The following is a 15,000-nucleotide window of genomic DNA, read 5'->3' on the forward strand; positions in this document are numbered from 1 at the left end:
ATTTAAATAAAACTGCACGTGCTATTTTCTGGTTATCATTTATAATATAAACAGTACAGCGACGCCCCTGTCGGCAATGCTTTTTCTTAAGGCGGTCGCCACACAAGGCGCTTTCAGTTTGAATTAATCTTATTGTGGTACAACTGAAAGTGTTGCTGGTGCTTCGTGGATGTCTTCATTACACAAACATCAAAAATACATTACAATTAGCTTCTTTCCGAGGGGATTGAAATGAGGACTGTACTAGGACATGACTAGGTAACACCACCAAGCTAACCTAGCCCCTCTGCGCTAAAGCTGCTAACAAGCTGGCTAACCACTAGCGTGCTAAGTGTCGCTATAATCTGGTACCTACTTGGGTTAAAAAGAAAAAAACCTTTTCAAATACGACGATACCTCCCGACAGTTCTTGTGTACAACTTGGAGCGTGTCATGTGTGTCATCGATTGTCGTTTTTTGTTGTTATTGTTTCAAATGTTAATATCAATCGTTAGGTTAAAAATATTAAAAGCTAAAGCCAGGCGGTAAGAAGCCTGCAACGCTTTCAGACGTTCGACATAGTGGCTTGACCCAGCAGGCGAAAATGGGCTGCCTGTAAATACTGTTATTTTCGAAGCGCCGCGCTTATTTCATCTTCATGTACTCTCCTGGCGTCTTTATGGTTATCTCGCATGCGATTTTTCACGCCGTACAATAAATAACACACATACGCGCTTCTAAGCACAAGCAAGGATTAGTAGCGGTAGCAAAAAAAAAAAAAACGCCACATCGGTGACTAACCTATTTTCCGAAAAGCAGCAAACACCCAGTGTATGTCCCCTCTTGATTTGCGGATAAGCTCCGGTTACGTTGGACGGTTTCACCGTAAAACGGAGTCACATATCCTTGCCGAGCCGAGCGATGAGAGGAAAATGTAAAATACCAAGGGCCTGGAAGTTTGTCCTGCAGCCAAGTACCAGTCATAACAACAGAGTGAGCGCCCATCCCCCACTACACTGCTCATTTGTGCATGTGTGGTCACCACGAGCCAGGATTAATGACACCCCACCCCCTATCCTCACCCCATATCCTCACCCCCTATCCTTTCCTCAGCCATTCAGACTGGGAAAGTCAACAACAAGCTTACATCATCATTGCAATCTCTGTTTTACACAGATTTTTTTTTTTGCAACTCGATACATAATCCATAATCGCATTAATTAATTCAATGTCCCGAAATGAAGACGATAGCCTGACAATATTTATGACGCTCACAGATACATCTTTATACTGTTCATTACAACATTATTTGTTGATATAACAATTCTCTACATCATCTATCCATTTTCTTCAGATTTTTCGGGGTCGGGTCTCTAGGGTAGTGGCCTATAAAGGGAAGTCCAGACTCATATCCCCCCCAGCTATTTCGTCCACAGCACTTCCAGGGTTATCCCGAGGCATTCACAGGCCAGCCAAGATAGTGTCTCAAGAGGGTCTTGGATCCTGACTCAGAGGGAGCATCTGGCCATGTTCTGACTGAGGACCTTGGATTCAGATTTGGAGGTGCTGATTCTCATCTCAACTGCTTCACACTTGAATGCCAACTTCTCCAGTAACAGAACTACATCATCTACAAGAAGCAGAGATACAGTACTGAAACCAGCTAACCGGACCCCCTCAACGCCTCAGCTGTGCCTAGAAGTTTTATCTATAAAGGCAATTGAACAGAATCGTTACAAAGGGCAGGCTTGGCGGAGTCCAACATTCAGAGGAAATGAATCCGACTTAATGCTGGCAATTTGGACCAAATTCTTACACGGGTAGTACAGGATTAGTTCGGGCTGGGTATTGCCGCCAACCTCACGATACGATATGTATCACGATACAGGGGTCACGATACGATACGTATCGCGATACATATGTATCCCAATACATAGGCGATACGTATCCCAATATTTTACATTAATTTACTTGCATCTTATAATGACAGTCATCCATCCATCCATCCATTTTTTTGACCGCTTATTCCTCACAAGGGTCGCGGGGGCTGCTGGCGCCTATCTCAGCTGGCTCTGGGCAGTAGGCGGGGGACACCCTGGACTGGTTGCCAACCAATCGCAGGGCACACAGAGACGAACAACCATCCACACTCACACGCACACCTAGGGACAATTCGGAGCGCCCAATTAACCTGCCATGCATGTCTTTGGAATGTGGGAGGAGACCGGAGTACCCGGAGAAGACCCACGCAGGCACGGGGAGAACATGCAAACTCCACCCAGGAAGGTCCGAGCCTGGACTCGAACCGGAGACCTCAGAACTGGGAAGCGGACGTGCTAACCACTCGACTACCGTGCCACCTAATGACAGTCATATGTAACCTAAAGGATATGTTTATTATGCTGGACGAAAAAAATGTTTTTGTTAGTAGCTCTTCTGGCTTACCACTAAGCGGCATGCCTGGTCTCAATGTGTACGCACTGCAGAGCAAGGAGCAGTTTTCACAGACACACCGCGAAAAATTCATTAATAGGTATGAGCCGATATGAGCAAAAATATCAAATTATTAAAATTACAGCTCTAAAATGTGCTTATTTTAAATATTTGGGGAAATAAAAATAGTATTTTTTTTTTCATTTAACACATCCATCCATCCATTTTCTTGACCGCTTATTCCTCACAAGGGTCGCGGGGGGTGCTGGCGCCTATCTCAGGGCTCTGGGCAGTAGGCTGGGGACACCCTGGACTGGTTGCCAGCCAATCGCAGCATTTAACACATTCAATTTCGTTTTTTAAACAAAATATAAGGAAAATTGGTACATGGAGACACATGTGCCATGTTAAGTTTATAAGTAAATACATGTTGATATTCTTTCATTTTTCTTAGCAAGACACCGTGTCCAATCACTGGTGAGCTATTTTTGCATTAATTGAAGGCAATTAACTTCAAAGACGCTGCTGGTTTTTATTTTTTTAGGTACAATGCAAGCTGCAAAGGCAAACGTTAACTGCCTATTTAAAGTTAACGAGCAATATCGATTCTGACGCCTGCGTATCGATACGTGTATTGTAATGAGGCCCGCAACGATATATTGCCGTATCGATTTTTTGAGTACACCCCTAGGATTAGTACAACCGCCCATAGGACTACCTGAGGGACTCTAACTCCTTCTCCATGACCACAAAGCACATTGTCGAACATAGGGTGAATTCCCATGCACCCTCCTTGATCCTGCTAACGGTTTAGAGCAGGTACACTGTTCTAAGGCCACGATGAAAACCACACTGCTCTCCCTAAATCTTCAATTTGACTTCCTGACACAGCCTCCTCTCCAGAGCCTCTGAATAGACCTTTACAGGAAGGCTAAGCAGTAACCAGTGTGATTCCCTACATTAGAACACAGCCCCTGTTCTCCCTTTTTACCCCAATCTGCCAATCCAGTGGTACAGTCCCAGATGTCCATGCAATGTTGCATAGGCGTGTCAACCAAAGCAGTGATGTGGTGGTGACGCAGGGCAAAACTTGAGTAGGTGTGGCTTATATGGTGCAGGATCACCACCGTTACACCAGGTCGGTCCGTCCACAACATTGGAGACAATATAACACCAGGTGGTGATTGGTTGGAAGCTCCATCCCTCTCTTCACTCAAGTGTCTAAGACATGTAACCACAAATCCAATGACACTCTTGGATTAGACCTTTTAATGATTAGATAGATTAGATATTAGACCACAAATTTGATCATTGTATGGCGGCCTCGGGTGTCCTAGTTGTAAGTGCAACCATGGAAAACATTGTGCTTGAACGTTGTGTTGGTTATGGTTAGTTCATGATGAGCACAGAATTCAGATAAAAGAAGACCACTTAGGTTAAAATAAGGGGTGCTGTTATTCCAATTCACACCCTTCCAGTTTTGTCTGGCTTGCTCGCGTGAGCATTGAAGTCCCTAAGCAGAATGTGGGAGTCCTAACAGGAGCACCTTAATGCGCCCCCTTCCAAGGTATCCAAAAACGATGCGTGCACTGAGCTGCTGTTTGGTGCATAGCTACCAACAATGGCCAAGGTCCATTCATTCCTCCACCTTCAGACTATTCTATCATCCACATATAGTATGCCTGTACCTGCTCAACCCTCTACTGTGGCGAACTCTTGAGTGGAAGAGCCAGTCCAACCCCTTTCAAGGGGACTGGCTCCAGAGCCCAAGATATGCATTCAGGTGAGCTTAACATATCTAGTCAGAACCTCTCGCACTGGCACACCAGTTCAGGCTTCTTTCCTGCCAGATGGATGACAGTCCAAGTCCCGAGAGCCAGCTAACTGTACCTGGGGATTGGACTGCCGAGGTCACCGGTTCTCAGCCCCGGTTCTCGAGTACCCCTATCCAGCTTGTTTTCCATGTCTCTCTAGCCAACACAGCTGAAGCTCATTATCAGGTTAGCTTGCTGATTAGCTGATCGTTTGAAACACGTGTTGCTTGTGGGAGATATGGAAAACAGGCTGGATAGGGGTACTCAAGGACCTGGGTTGAGAACCACTGGCCGAGGTTGTCAACTCTTATTAATATTTTGGGGACTGAGCTTCAGAAATCAGTGTCATTATTTTAACCTTGAGAATTTTAGGAGTGATTCATCTCAGCTCTGCTGACAGACGTTGCCACCCTGCCTCTGCCCTCTTCTATGTCAAATGACGCCATAGTATGAAATACCACATTTTCATGCCTTTCAAATGCAATGTTGCACCTGCAGCAACATTTTTAGAACATTCTAGGTTCATGCCGTCTTCTTGCAAGTACCGGTAATAGTTTTTGAGGTTCTTTCTATATAACAGAAAAGAAAAACTTAATTTACCTATTGTTGCCTTCATCAAAATTAATAATATCATGCATTATACTATAGTGCTATGTGGGTAAGGATAGAAAATGTTAGCATTTACAGTATTTGTAGCTTATACAGTACAGTATGATAGATGTCTTATTAAGTGATGGAGATGGTTGAAACAGGAATACTGCAGTTACAGCCTCTGAGTCGTCTGATCCTTCCTCCCACTCAATTATTGCAGCACTCATCTGTTTTTTTTTCTTTTTTTATCTGCAACTCCCAGACCCCCACATCTTAAGCCACATCCTCAGAAATAATTATGGATAATTGGGGATCACAGTACATCATAATTTTCTCGCACAGATGTCAGAACTGTGAACACTCTTTATAGCGTTGTTTTTGGCAATCATGGATTTGGATACATAATACTGAAATAATGCATTCCAGATTTATTGCTGTTTGGTTCAAGTAAGGGTGGTTTACCATATGGTGCCTCTTTGCTTCTCTCTCATCGAGCCAGGAGCAATGAAAATATATGCACGCATTCCCACTGTGTGCGGGTGTTTCCCCACCAATGATGTGAGGAGAATTCCTTCCAAAGGTTTTACACAATCTATGATTTACTTTATGCGCAATCGAATTCCCTAAATACTACTCATCCAGTCTTACATCAATATGCTGTATTCTGTACATGCGGCAAAAATAGTGAAAAATGACATTCTATTATTCTCAGTAAATTGCCTCAGAATTAGATCTGAGTGCTCATTCTAGCTATAAATGTGACTAGCAGAAGTACAGCTGTGTCTGTGTGTGGGGAGGGAGTAAATCTGCAGGACAATAACACAAGGTTGCTAGGGATATAAGCACAGCAGCAATGCTGATAAATATGAGGTGGAGCTGTTGACATTGTGATGCTTGGATAGAAACAGCAGCTTTGCTTTGATTAAAATTTTTTCTGGCTAAATGCAAATTGAGGGTGCAGTTTGTTGTCAAGATTAAAAAAACAAGCAAATGTGAGACTAGTATTAATACAATAGGGAGCGACAACTTTCCCTATTAAAGTCTCTAGAGTTTGATAAACAAAATGGCGGTGAAATTGCATGCACTTACAAATATTGATCCAAGCGTTTAACGAAAGATACAGGAACAGTTTCCACATTCCAAAATGTATTATATTGAGATATTGAAACTAAAAACAATCAGGAAAATGGAGCAGTAAAAGGAACTGCATGTCAGCTGCAATGCCTGCTCAGCAAGAGTTATTTTTAGATCTTGGGAAACAAAGACACAGAATTGCCTTTCTTCCCCTTTAATCTAATTTCACCTCCAAATGTAGCATTCAAGGGTAGCCTACAATCGTTGCAATGTTTAGATTACAACATGAGGCATAAATAACTACCTTATCTACCATTGAATATTTTTTTCCTCATTGTGCGAGATCTGTTCATGTTTGCCAAGTGTCTTTTTTTGCTGTGGGTTTGCTATTTTTCCGAGGCTAAATCCAGGTCTGGGTATAATTGAATGGCAATGAGTAGTACAGTACAGTACTGTTCTCTTTGCTCATCTGCTGGATGGGGCAGTGCAAGCAGAACATACACACCTCGTAAATTGTGATCTGCTGTATAGGCTGCTGCTATAAGTGACAGACTCATAAAAACAAAGAGGGGAAGAGCAAAGACTGTATGTAGCCAAGATTGTTGAAAAAAAAAAAGAAAACACAATCCACCCATCCATCTACTATACATCTTGTCCTTGGGTTTGTGAATAACTGAAGCCTATCCAAGCTGACGTTAGATGAGAGGTGGTGCACAGCCAGATCAACCTCCATAGAACTCCAAGGTCAAGGTACATCAGCATCGGAACATACAATCCTTTGCCATTTGAAGCGAAGTGCACGTCACTATTCTGACATTGCCTTCTCTGAGCCCTGATCTAAACCCTATTGAGCACCTTGTGGAAGGAATTGAAACATTCCATCTGGAAAAAGCACCCTTCAAGCCTGATACATCTGGAACAGTTTGCTCATGAAGAGTCGTGCAAAATACCTGCTAAGAGGTGCAAAAGTCTCACTAAAAGTGACAAAAATTGTTTGCCGCAATTTCCCCTAAAGATTGTGAAACAAAATATTAAATTAAGTTTACTATTATTTTTGTCCAGACCTGTTTTTATTAGTTTAAATAATATATAATAATAATAATAATAATAATAATAATTATTATTATTATAATTCCATAGTATTGAATTGTAATGTCTGAGTTTCAGTTGCTTTTATTTGTTATTACTTTTGTCAGATTCAAGTTATTTTTGCTGTTTTTTTTTTTTTTTTTTTTTTTTTTTTTTTTAGGTACTGCTATTACCCCAACAACCTCCTCAATCTTTCCTTCCACGGTACCCTCAGCTGAGTATAAAGCTGTATAGAAGAGGCAATCATGGAAATAATTGGTTATTTTTCCCTAATTAGATTAAGTAAAAACAATAATTTTAATACACGGATAAAATAAAGCATTTTGCATCCACTATTTTTTTAACCTCATCTATGACATTTGTATTCTTGAAAAAAAAAAAAAATAGATCGAATCAAATATTAGCATAGTTTAAAGAACGTGTGCTCTGTTAGTCAGCTATTGATCTCACGAGGAGACGTCAATACATGGCGTTGTAAGCCTGTTCACGTTTACTGAAGTTGGAGAGACACCTTGTGGCACAAAATGGTAACATCTTGGAGGCGTTGCTTTCTTGCTGCCAGAGTACAGTACCCAGTACACATAGGCAAGACAGAGAGAGATGTTTGAAAACAGATCCTGGTTTCCTCCTTCAAGGTACACAAATGCCTGAAACAACAGGCCCAAGATTGGTGCCAGTCACACCAGGCCATTCATTCACTGTGCTGGGGCAATTCATTTCAAGCGTGACAACATTTAACAGGGAACTCATGTTACTTACACAGGTATGTTAGGCATCCTGTTTGCTTGGGGTAAGAGTTTAAATATGTGGTGGCCAGTTGCTGGGCCTGAGAGACCAGAACAATTTGGAAAGCCACTGCTGACAGTTGTAGCCACAGTCTGGATTATCATAACAGCCCATCAGAAGAGGTAGGATTCGAATGACTATGATGATTCAATAACCATCACTATGCTATTATGTATACATATATAAAAACACTCATTGACAGATGAGCACTTTACGGGCTATAAAATGCCTACCAATAGCATTTAGGATTTACTCGTTAATCCTAATGGCATGCTCATGCATGTTGGATTGAATGACCAGGTTATTATATATAAAAACATCCCCTTGACTGGATAAATACAGTCTCATAATGACTATTAACATTTTTTCCCCTTCGGTATGCATAAAATGGTCTTAAATTTTGGAGTCATGCCAAATGTGGCAAGCAATTGCAGCGATAATAAATGAATGATTACAATTTGCTTTTAATTCAGACTTTGCACTCTTCCTACACTTCAGGTAGGTGTTCCCACCCTCTAAGTTGGTGTGGTGTTGTTCAGTTGTAGCTATTTTTGTTTTTGTTTTTTGTTTTGTTTTTCAGTTGTAGCTATTTAAAGTCATCAAACACAAGAACACCTGACAGTGAAGCAATAATCACTGGAAGGACAAGGCAAAAATACATGCTGACACATTCTTCATCAAAGCGCGCGTTGATGGCAAGATTGCCTTTTGAACTCTAAAGCACACAAAGTGGGAGTAAAGTAAACATCTCCAAAATCCAATCGCTTTTTACAAATCAAAAAGAGGACACATTATCCGTGTAAAGTAGTCAATATCGAGAGTAATTTGAATTTATGCTCACCTTCGTGTGACTTTACCATCTCTACGAGCTCTGCAATTTAGCCTGAAAAATAATAAAAATATAAATAAACACCTGCTTTACATTTATGTGCTCTGTCACATGCAATCAATATTTACCACTCATTGAACTCACACTTTCAAGACAGGAGAGCGACAACTGGACAAAATGTGAACCAAGCCACATCAATCACATCCATACAGGATATACGTATAGTGTACAGTAAGGTCAGTTGATCGTGTATGCGTCAGACTTAAGATATGTGGCTCTATAACTTAGAACAGTTGCTCTGAGGTCCGAACAAGAAGTTCCTGCTGGGTGAAGTCACACATTGCAAGAACATGAAGCATCTATGACGTAGATTCTGCTCATTGGGCTTGGACTTAATGTGGCCAATGCTCATGCTCTACATTTTGTTATACAGTCGTGTCTTAAGGTATGAGTTCATTACTTAATAACTCAAAACAATATCTCAATTAAAATCATTTTCCCCATTGAAATGGATAGATATGCCACTGAATTGTTAAAAAAAAAGGCCAAAATTGTGTCGTTTTTTTTTTTTTTTTTTTTTAATAAAATGAAAATACTGTAGCAGTTCATAAAATTTTATATCCAGTTGGCCACCGTGCGGCAGTATAATACAGTCATGCAGAAACAAAGAAGAGTTTCACAGCCACTGAATGTGACTCAGTAAGCCGAAATAAAAGTTGTTTTCGAAAAAAAAGAAAAGAAAAGAAGAGGTTTTCGCAGAGGATTAAAAACTATACACCTGTTGGTAACTCATGTGGCTGTTTCAAATACACAATTTTTAATTCACTATTTTAGAGTATGTCTAGTTTGACAGCAAACTTGAACTGGGAGTGTCACTGAAGAGCTTAAGCTTCCTTTAATAATAATAATTTTAAAAAAATTCAGTCAAACTGCTACTATTCAATGTTCATATCTCACATTTTTGCTTGCTAGTCAAATAATCAATCACTCTGTTCGTTACTCAGACATAAAATACATTTTTAGATGGCAGATGCCTTCCAGGCGGCATCTTGAAATAATTTCCGGAAAACCCAAACCTTGTCTGAATATCTCAAGTTTTTCCCCTCCATTCAGTTGCCGCTGCCCTGGAAGTTTCTGCAAGGTTAGACTCAAAGAGCCTGCCAGCCCTTTCTTGTAAATCACTCAGAAGGGTGACATTAGCCATTCCTGATTAGCTATTTGATAGGAAGTCACCTGTCACAGTAAGAACAGCCTCTGTTGAACGTGGAGCATGGCGAACAACAAGTGAACCAACTATGCACTCTCTGAGGAATTTCCAAGCTTTAGCCTGACTGTAAAGTTTGTTGAAGGAGTAAGATAGTGAGTCTTAAAATGAATGTGTCCATGTTTAGCTGAAATCAATACAGGTATGTGTGGAACTTGAGCCACTTGCGGTGCAATGGCCAGCTTGCTCACACGACGGAGAAAAGTTGTCAGATGCGGCATCAAAATCATCTAAGTGTGAGTCTTTGAGGTGGGAAGGCATGCAAAATTGTATGGAACCTTTCCAGGAAAGCATGATCACTTTAATAGTTTCCTTCAAATGTGTGCCAGTCAAAAAAACCTTTTCCTGAAGCATACTATGAAGAAATTTGTCATCGGTTAAAAACTTGTTGGCTTGTTTTCGTACTCCTTTGCTTCCAGTGCATCAACTTATTTTCTTCCTTCAGTGAAATGTGTCTGCTTATATGTTGCACATTGCATGCATGGTCAATTGAGTATGACTGCATTGGAAATAATTCTAATGATGGTTCAATCTAACTCAAGTGTCAATACAGTACAGCATTAAATATAGTGTATATTGGGGGTGGCAAACTATTTTTTATAGTCTGTCAGGTTTAAACACCATCTATGACATTTTTAAACTGCACAAATGAGGAGACAGACATTAAAATGAGAAAACAAGGCCTTTACTTGTACAAGGAGAGATGAGCGAGGGATGTGTGCTGGTCACAATCCTCTGGCCCACTCTGACACACATTCACATTTCTTGTCTTTTCATGGAGTTCGCTAACAAATGGTCACAAAAGGAGATGGAGAAATGGCAGCGTTGTGGCATCACAAATACAACAGTCATTAACACAGGAGACATCCTTTGATCACTAATCCTTGAATGCTGTCTCCTGTCCTGGTGTGAAGTTCTTCATTCCCGCATTCCAGACGTCCTTAGGTTGAATACACATACAGCAACCCAAACTGATAGTGAAATACTGAGTACATGCTTTAAAATTAACTCTATGCAATAAAAGAGAAAATATGGAATAATATATACATAATAATCCTAACATATTCATACTTATGGTTTCCCTCAGTGGGCTGTCAGCCCTGTGATAATTGTATAAATGATAAATTCCCTCATATTATTACGGATATACAGTTTGCTCTGCATTTCATTATTACAAATTGAATTTAAAATCAGTAGTCGTAGAAAATAATGTGTAATGTATATCTTTTAAGAAAATCCCACATTTACAGTATATTGAAAAGTTCATTCAAAAGTTCATAACCCTTGAGTTATGTAAACTTATGAGCACAACTGCAAATGTACAAAAGCTAAACGTCACTTTGTGACACAAAAATGCCATGAATCGTCACCAAAATTAACATGTACATCTCTTCATGTTAACTTCAACCTCTGAAAATATCAAAACAGTTGCCACAGTATTTCGAATTTTATTGGCATCAATCCTGTATATCGAATTGTAATCCAACCAAACCAAATCAAATTGTTCCATTTTAAAATTGACATGTATCGATCGGCGACGGTCACATGTCAATATACGTATCGAATGGTAATTTATTGGAAAGATTGACACCACTAGTGCCAACCCAATATACAAGTACGCTCATGAATTTAGACATTGGCAAAATTTGTGACATAATGACATTTTTCTGGGACAGAACAATGTCATTATTTTCTTTTTTGATATGGTTTAATGATTATGCTAGTCTGAAATGCCCTACAGTTTAATTTGAAACCCAACGGTATACTGTACATTGTACAATTTTTGCATGCCTGCCCGGGTATGTTGAAATATGAGTACAATTGTAAATACTAATTTATGTTAATTTTGAATTTTGTTAAAATAAAATAATAATAAAACAGGTTTGCAATATCTGCTTCCCCCCCCCCCCCCTGTAAAATAGTGTATTCGGAGATGTGAGGATTCTGCCCATCAGTAACGCTATGTAAGTAAATAACTCCCTCACCTCTTATCAAATACTTTAATGTCCCTGAACTAATTACTCATAATGCCTCAGATTCATTAACATCTATTGTATCAAGGACTGTGTCATGTGTTTTACATCCACGGTAGGATCTGCAGAGAGCAAAAAGATCCCCATGCAAGGTGTTCTTGTTTTGTCAGGCGAGGACCCAATGACTTTGTGTTGACAGCGTTCATGATCCAGCGGGTAGGTTTTTCACTGCCTCCCAACCTCATCAGCGTTACACCATTCATCTGTCATCTAGTTTACATTTTTAGTGTTTCTTTGTGTTCAAAATGGAATGTTTACCCAGTAGCCGTCACCAGGAAGTCAACCATAACTGGAACGATCCTGCTCCGGGAATATCATAAATATGAGGGAGCGCATGATTATCCGTAGATATAATCTCTTTAAATATCACACTGAATAGGAATAGAAATGCACCAAAGGTAGGTATAGTTTGACTTGTTGCTCCTGTTAGTTCTCCGCCAAAGTAGTTCATCTTTCATTCTACAGGTCTTTCCGGCAATCTCCCTGTTCCACTTCAGTGAGTAGAGGAGGAAGAGGATCACCAAGAAAAATGTTCTTTGCGGCCGGGGCCAAAAATACAGGAGCAGGAAATGAAAGGAGGTGAGGAAGGGGCAAATGGATGGGTATATCGAGAGGCTCTGTAAACAAGCACTTTGATTTCCAGGTTTTTAGATTTGATGTGTGGCTTCAAAGTAACAATACAATTCTCTGTCATCCGTTCCGTTATTGTCAGGTCAATTTATCAGAAATTCCGTGAAGTTGATATACTGGACAAGAAAAAGACTGTGACAGCTCTCAAGCCTGGTGAAGATCGAGCTATTCTCCTGGGTCTTGGAATGATCCTCTCCTCTGTCATGATGTACTTTGTACTTGGGATCACTATATTACGCTCATATGCTGAAAGGTAAAGGTCCAAATTGTCATACTGCTTTGGTGCCATCTGGTGGCATTGTGATGTCAATGAAGTACTGTGGTGCCTTGAGATTTTATTTTATTCTTTGTTGCCTTGACAGTGTCGTGACTTATGACGTTTTTATTATTATTATTATTATTATTATTATTATTACTTGAGCCGTCATTTGGCTGATTTTTTTTTTTGCCTTGACTTACAAGCATAATGTTTAGGTATGAGCGCTGTATGGTAGCAGTGAGATCAACTCACTTCACAGCAAGCAGCAGTTTGGCAGCTCTTTGGCAACTTTTTTTTTTTTTTTAATGAGGCTTCAAAGCTCTTTATTGCTACTCCCAGTTGAAGTTTACTATCAAGCTAGACCTAAACCTAAACAACAACAACAACAACAAAAAATACACATTGAAGTTGTGTACTTAATACAACCACATACATAACAAGTCTGTTTAGCGTAATGCTAACCAACGATGTAAAATGCCATGAACGTCGCAATGTTACAACCCTTTAAGCAATGAAATTTACATTCCATTTTTTCCTGTCATTACTTTGTTTTTTCCCCTCTGAAGTGTAGTATTATAGTTTTTTTTTTTTTAATTAAAAAAATATTTTGATTATTTTTTTATATTTGTGAAATTATGATTTAAAACGTATTATCTATCTATCTATCTATCTATTGTACATTTTGAATTATGGAACAGATTGAACTCATATCTCAAGGCCCCACTGTATGTTGAATTAAGTTTAGGAGTTTCACGTAGAAATGCTTTGCTGCTATCTTGTGGCATTTATAGGCAATTCCAAACCATTATGGGTGTTAAGTAAATAGCGGGGGTTCACTAAGCCCATTAAAAAATAATAATAAAAAAAACAAAACAATTCTGCTGAATATTTGACAGTTTTGCATTAAAATTCCAATTCCAATTAAATGTCAAAACAGTGCATGGACAGAGGAAGGTGTGTGTGTCGTTCTCAACTCCACGGTCACGGCAGACATGAACTGTTCCTACAACTGTGGCGCCGACTGCTGGCGAGTCTCCAAGTACCCCTGTTTGCAGGTCTACGTGAATGTCAACAACACGGGCCGCATCAGTCGATTATCTCACAATGAGGAGACACAGGATGCCAGCTCAGAAGTGAGTAATATGCCAGGATTTACTTGATAGGATTTGAAGTTCGTCATAGTTAACAGGTGGATAACTGCTTAGTGCTTACAGACAGTCCTTTCGTTGCAGTGTTTCCATGTGCCCAGGTGCCAGAAGGACAGCGTCCAAATGCACACCATGATCATGAACATCTCTGAGCGTCTGAAGGCCAACCGGCAGGTTCCCTGCTACTACGACCCCAGCGAGCAGCAGGAGACGGTTCTCCTGACTCGGCTTTACGACCACAGTGTCGTCTTCCACTCGCTGATGTGGCCCTCGTGCATGTTCATTGGAGGGGGGCTTATAATTGTGATGGTCAAACTCACACAGTACCTGTCCAGGTTGTGCGAAGAGATCGGGAAGATGAAGACGTGAAGATGTCAAAAAAGGCATCGGACATCAAAAACAAAAGCAGAGTTTTAACCAAATAAGGACTCTGGGAAATTATGGCTTTGACGCATGTATTTGGGGCAGCTGACTCTCTCAAGATGGTGGATGTGTCTGAATGAACCTTCCCAAAGAGAAAAGTGTCAGCCGTGGCTGTTATAAGAAAACGGATTGAAATAGATTTTTACAAAGGATTCATAACAACCATTTAGAGACTGTTTACAAGTTTTCTGCCTACAATGTGAAATATTTTGCATTAGAGACATATGACATACAAGACAACCCCAAACTTCTCCATAATTTCTAAAAGAAATTTTACTTTTTAATATCCTTCTCAAACTTCCGTATAATTCAGAAAACAGAATAATGTGCTTGCTACTATTCTAGGGACCACAACAAACAGCAGGAGTTGCCCAGTTTTTCATAACATGAGGATCATCTTATTACTTTCCATTTCTTTTTTAATTTAAAATTCTATGCATTTTCTATTAGAAATGAAATTCCTTTTTGTATGCAGCATTATAATGTCAGCTGGGATGATATATACTTGATTAGTTTGAAGGAGGGGCGAACTAGATTGATTGTGCAGTTTATCAAGGTTACTCAAAAAAAGTGCATCACATCTTTGACTCTATAAAGTGAAACTAGAAATGTGTCTTCTAAATTTGACACACCACAGAAAAGAGAGTT

The 15,000-nt window shown here is 39.9% G+C and overlaps 2 protein-coding genes across 7 annotated transcripts in view; one reads left to right on the forward strand and one right to left on the reverse strand.

Moving 5' to 3' along the window:
• Positions 1-15,000, reverse strand: part of LOC144005453 (F-box-like/WD repeat-containing protein TBL1XR1) — a 94,090-nt gene that overhangs the window by 35,443 nt on the left and 43,647 nt on the right. For 2 of the 5 annotated variants that reach the window (XM_077503646.1, XM_077503662.1), the window contains one exon: positions 8,608-8,649. The exons of 1 other annotated variant lie outside the window; for it this stretch is intronic. The gene's annotated coding sequence lies outside the window, so the exon portion shown is untranslated. Of the gene's footprint in view, positions 1-355; positions 561-780; positions 1,010-8,607; positions 8,650-15,000 lie in introns of those variants that run through there. 2 more of the 5 variants (XM_077503624.1, XM_077503635.1) reach the window with 2 other exon arrangements.
• On the forward strand, positions 12,365-14,839 carry LOC144005466 (calcium-activated potassium channel subunit beta-2-like). Of its 2 annotated transcripts, XM_077503686.1 has the most exons (4): positions 12,365-12,471; positions 12,605-12,775; positions 13,719-13,914; positions 14,014-14,839. In XM_077503686.1, the coding sequence occupies exons 1-4, from the start codon at positions 12,422-12,424 to the stop codon at positions 14,296-14,298; spliced, it is 702 nt and encodes a 233-aa protein (XP_077359812.1). In that variant the 5' UTR covers positions 12,365-12,421; the 3' UTR covers positions 14,299-14,839. The 2 variants fall into 2 exon arrangements, with proteins under 2 accessions (XP_077359812.1, XP_077359802.1); XM_077503676.1 differs by lacking the exon at positions 12,365-12,471 and having other exon boundaries at positions 12,487-12,775.

Source organism: Festucalex cinctus, chromosome 1 (genome assembly GCF_051991245.1).
Source record: "Festucalex cinctus isolate MCC-2025b chromosome 1, RoL_Fcin_1.0, whole genome shotgun sequence".
NCBI lineage: Eukaryota > Metazoa > Chordata > Actinopteri > Syngnathiformes > Syngnathidae > Festucalex > Festucalex cinctus.

Bases quoted from the DNA above. Each gene is read 5' to 3' on its own strand.
- LOC144005466 (XM_077503676.1), top strand. From the start codon at position 12,549: ATGTGTGGCTTCAAAGTAACAATACAATTCTCTGTCATCCGTTCCGTT. The intron at 12,776-13,718 runs GTAAAGGTCCAA...ATGTCAAAACAG, and splicing joins TTACGCTCATATGCTGAAAG to TGCATGGACAGAGGAAGGTG. The intron at 13,915-14,013 runs GTGAGTAATATG...CTTTCGTTGCAG, and splicing joins CACAGGATGCCAGCTCAGAA to TGTTTCCATGTGCCCAGGTG.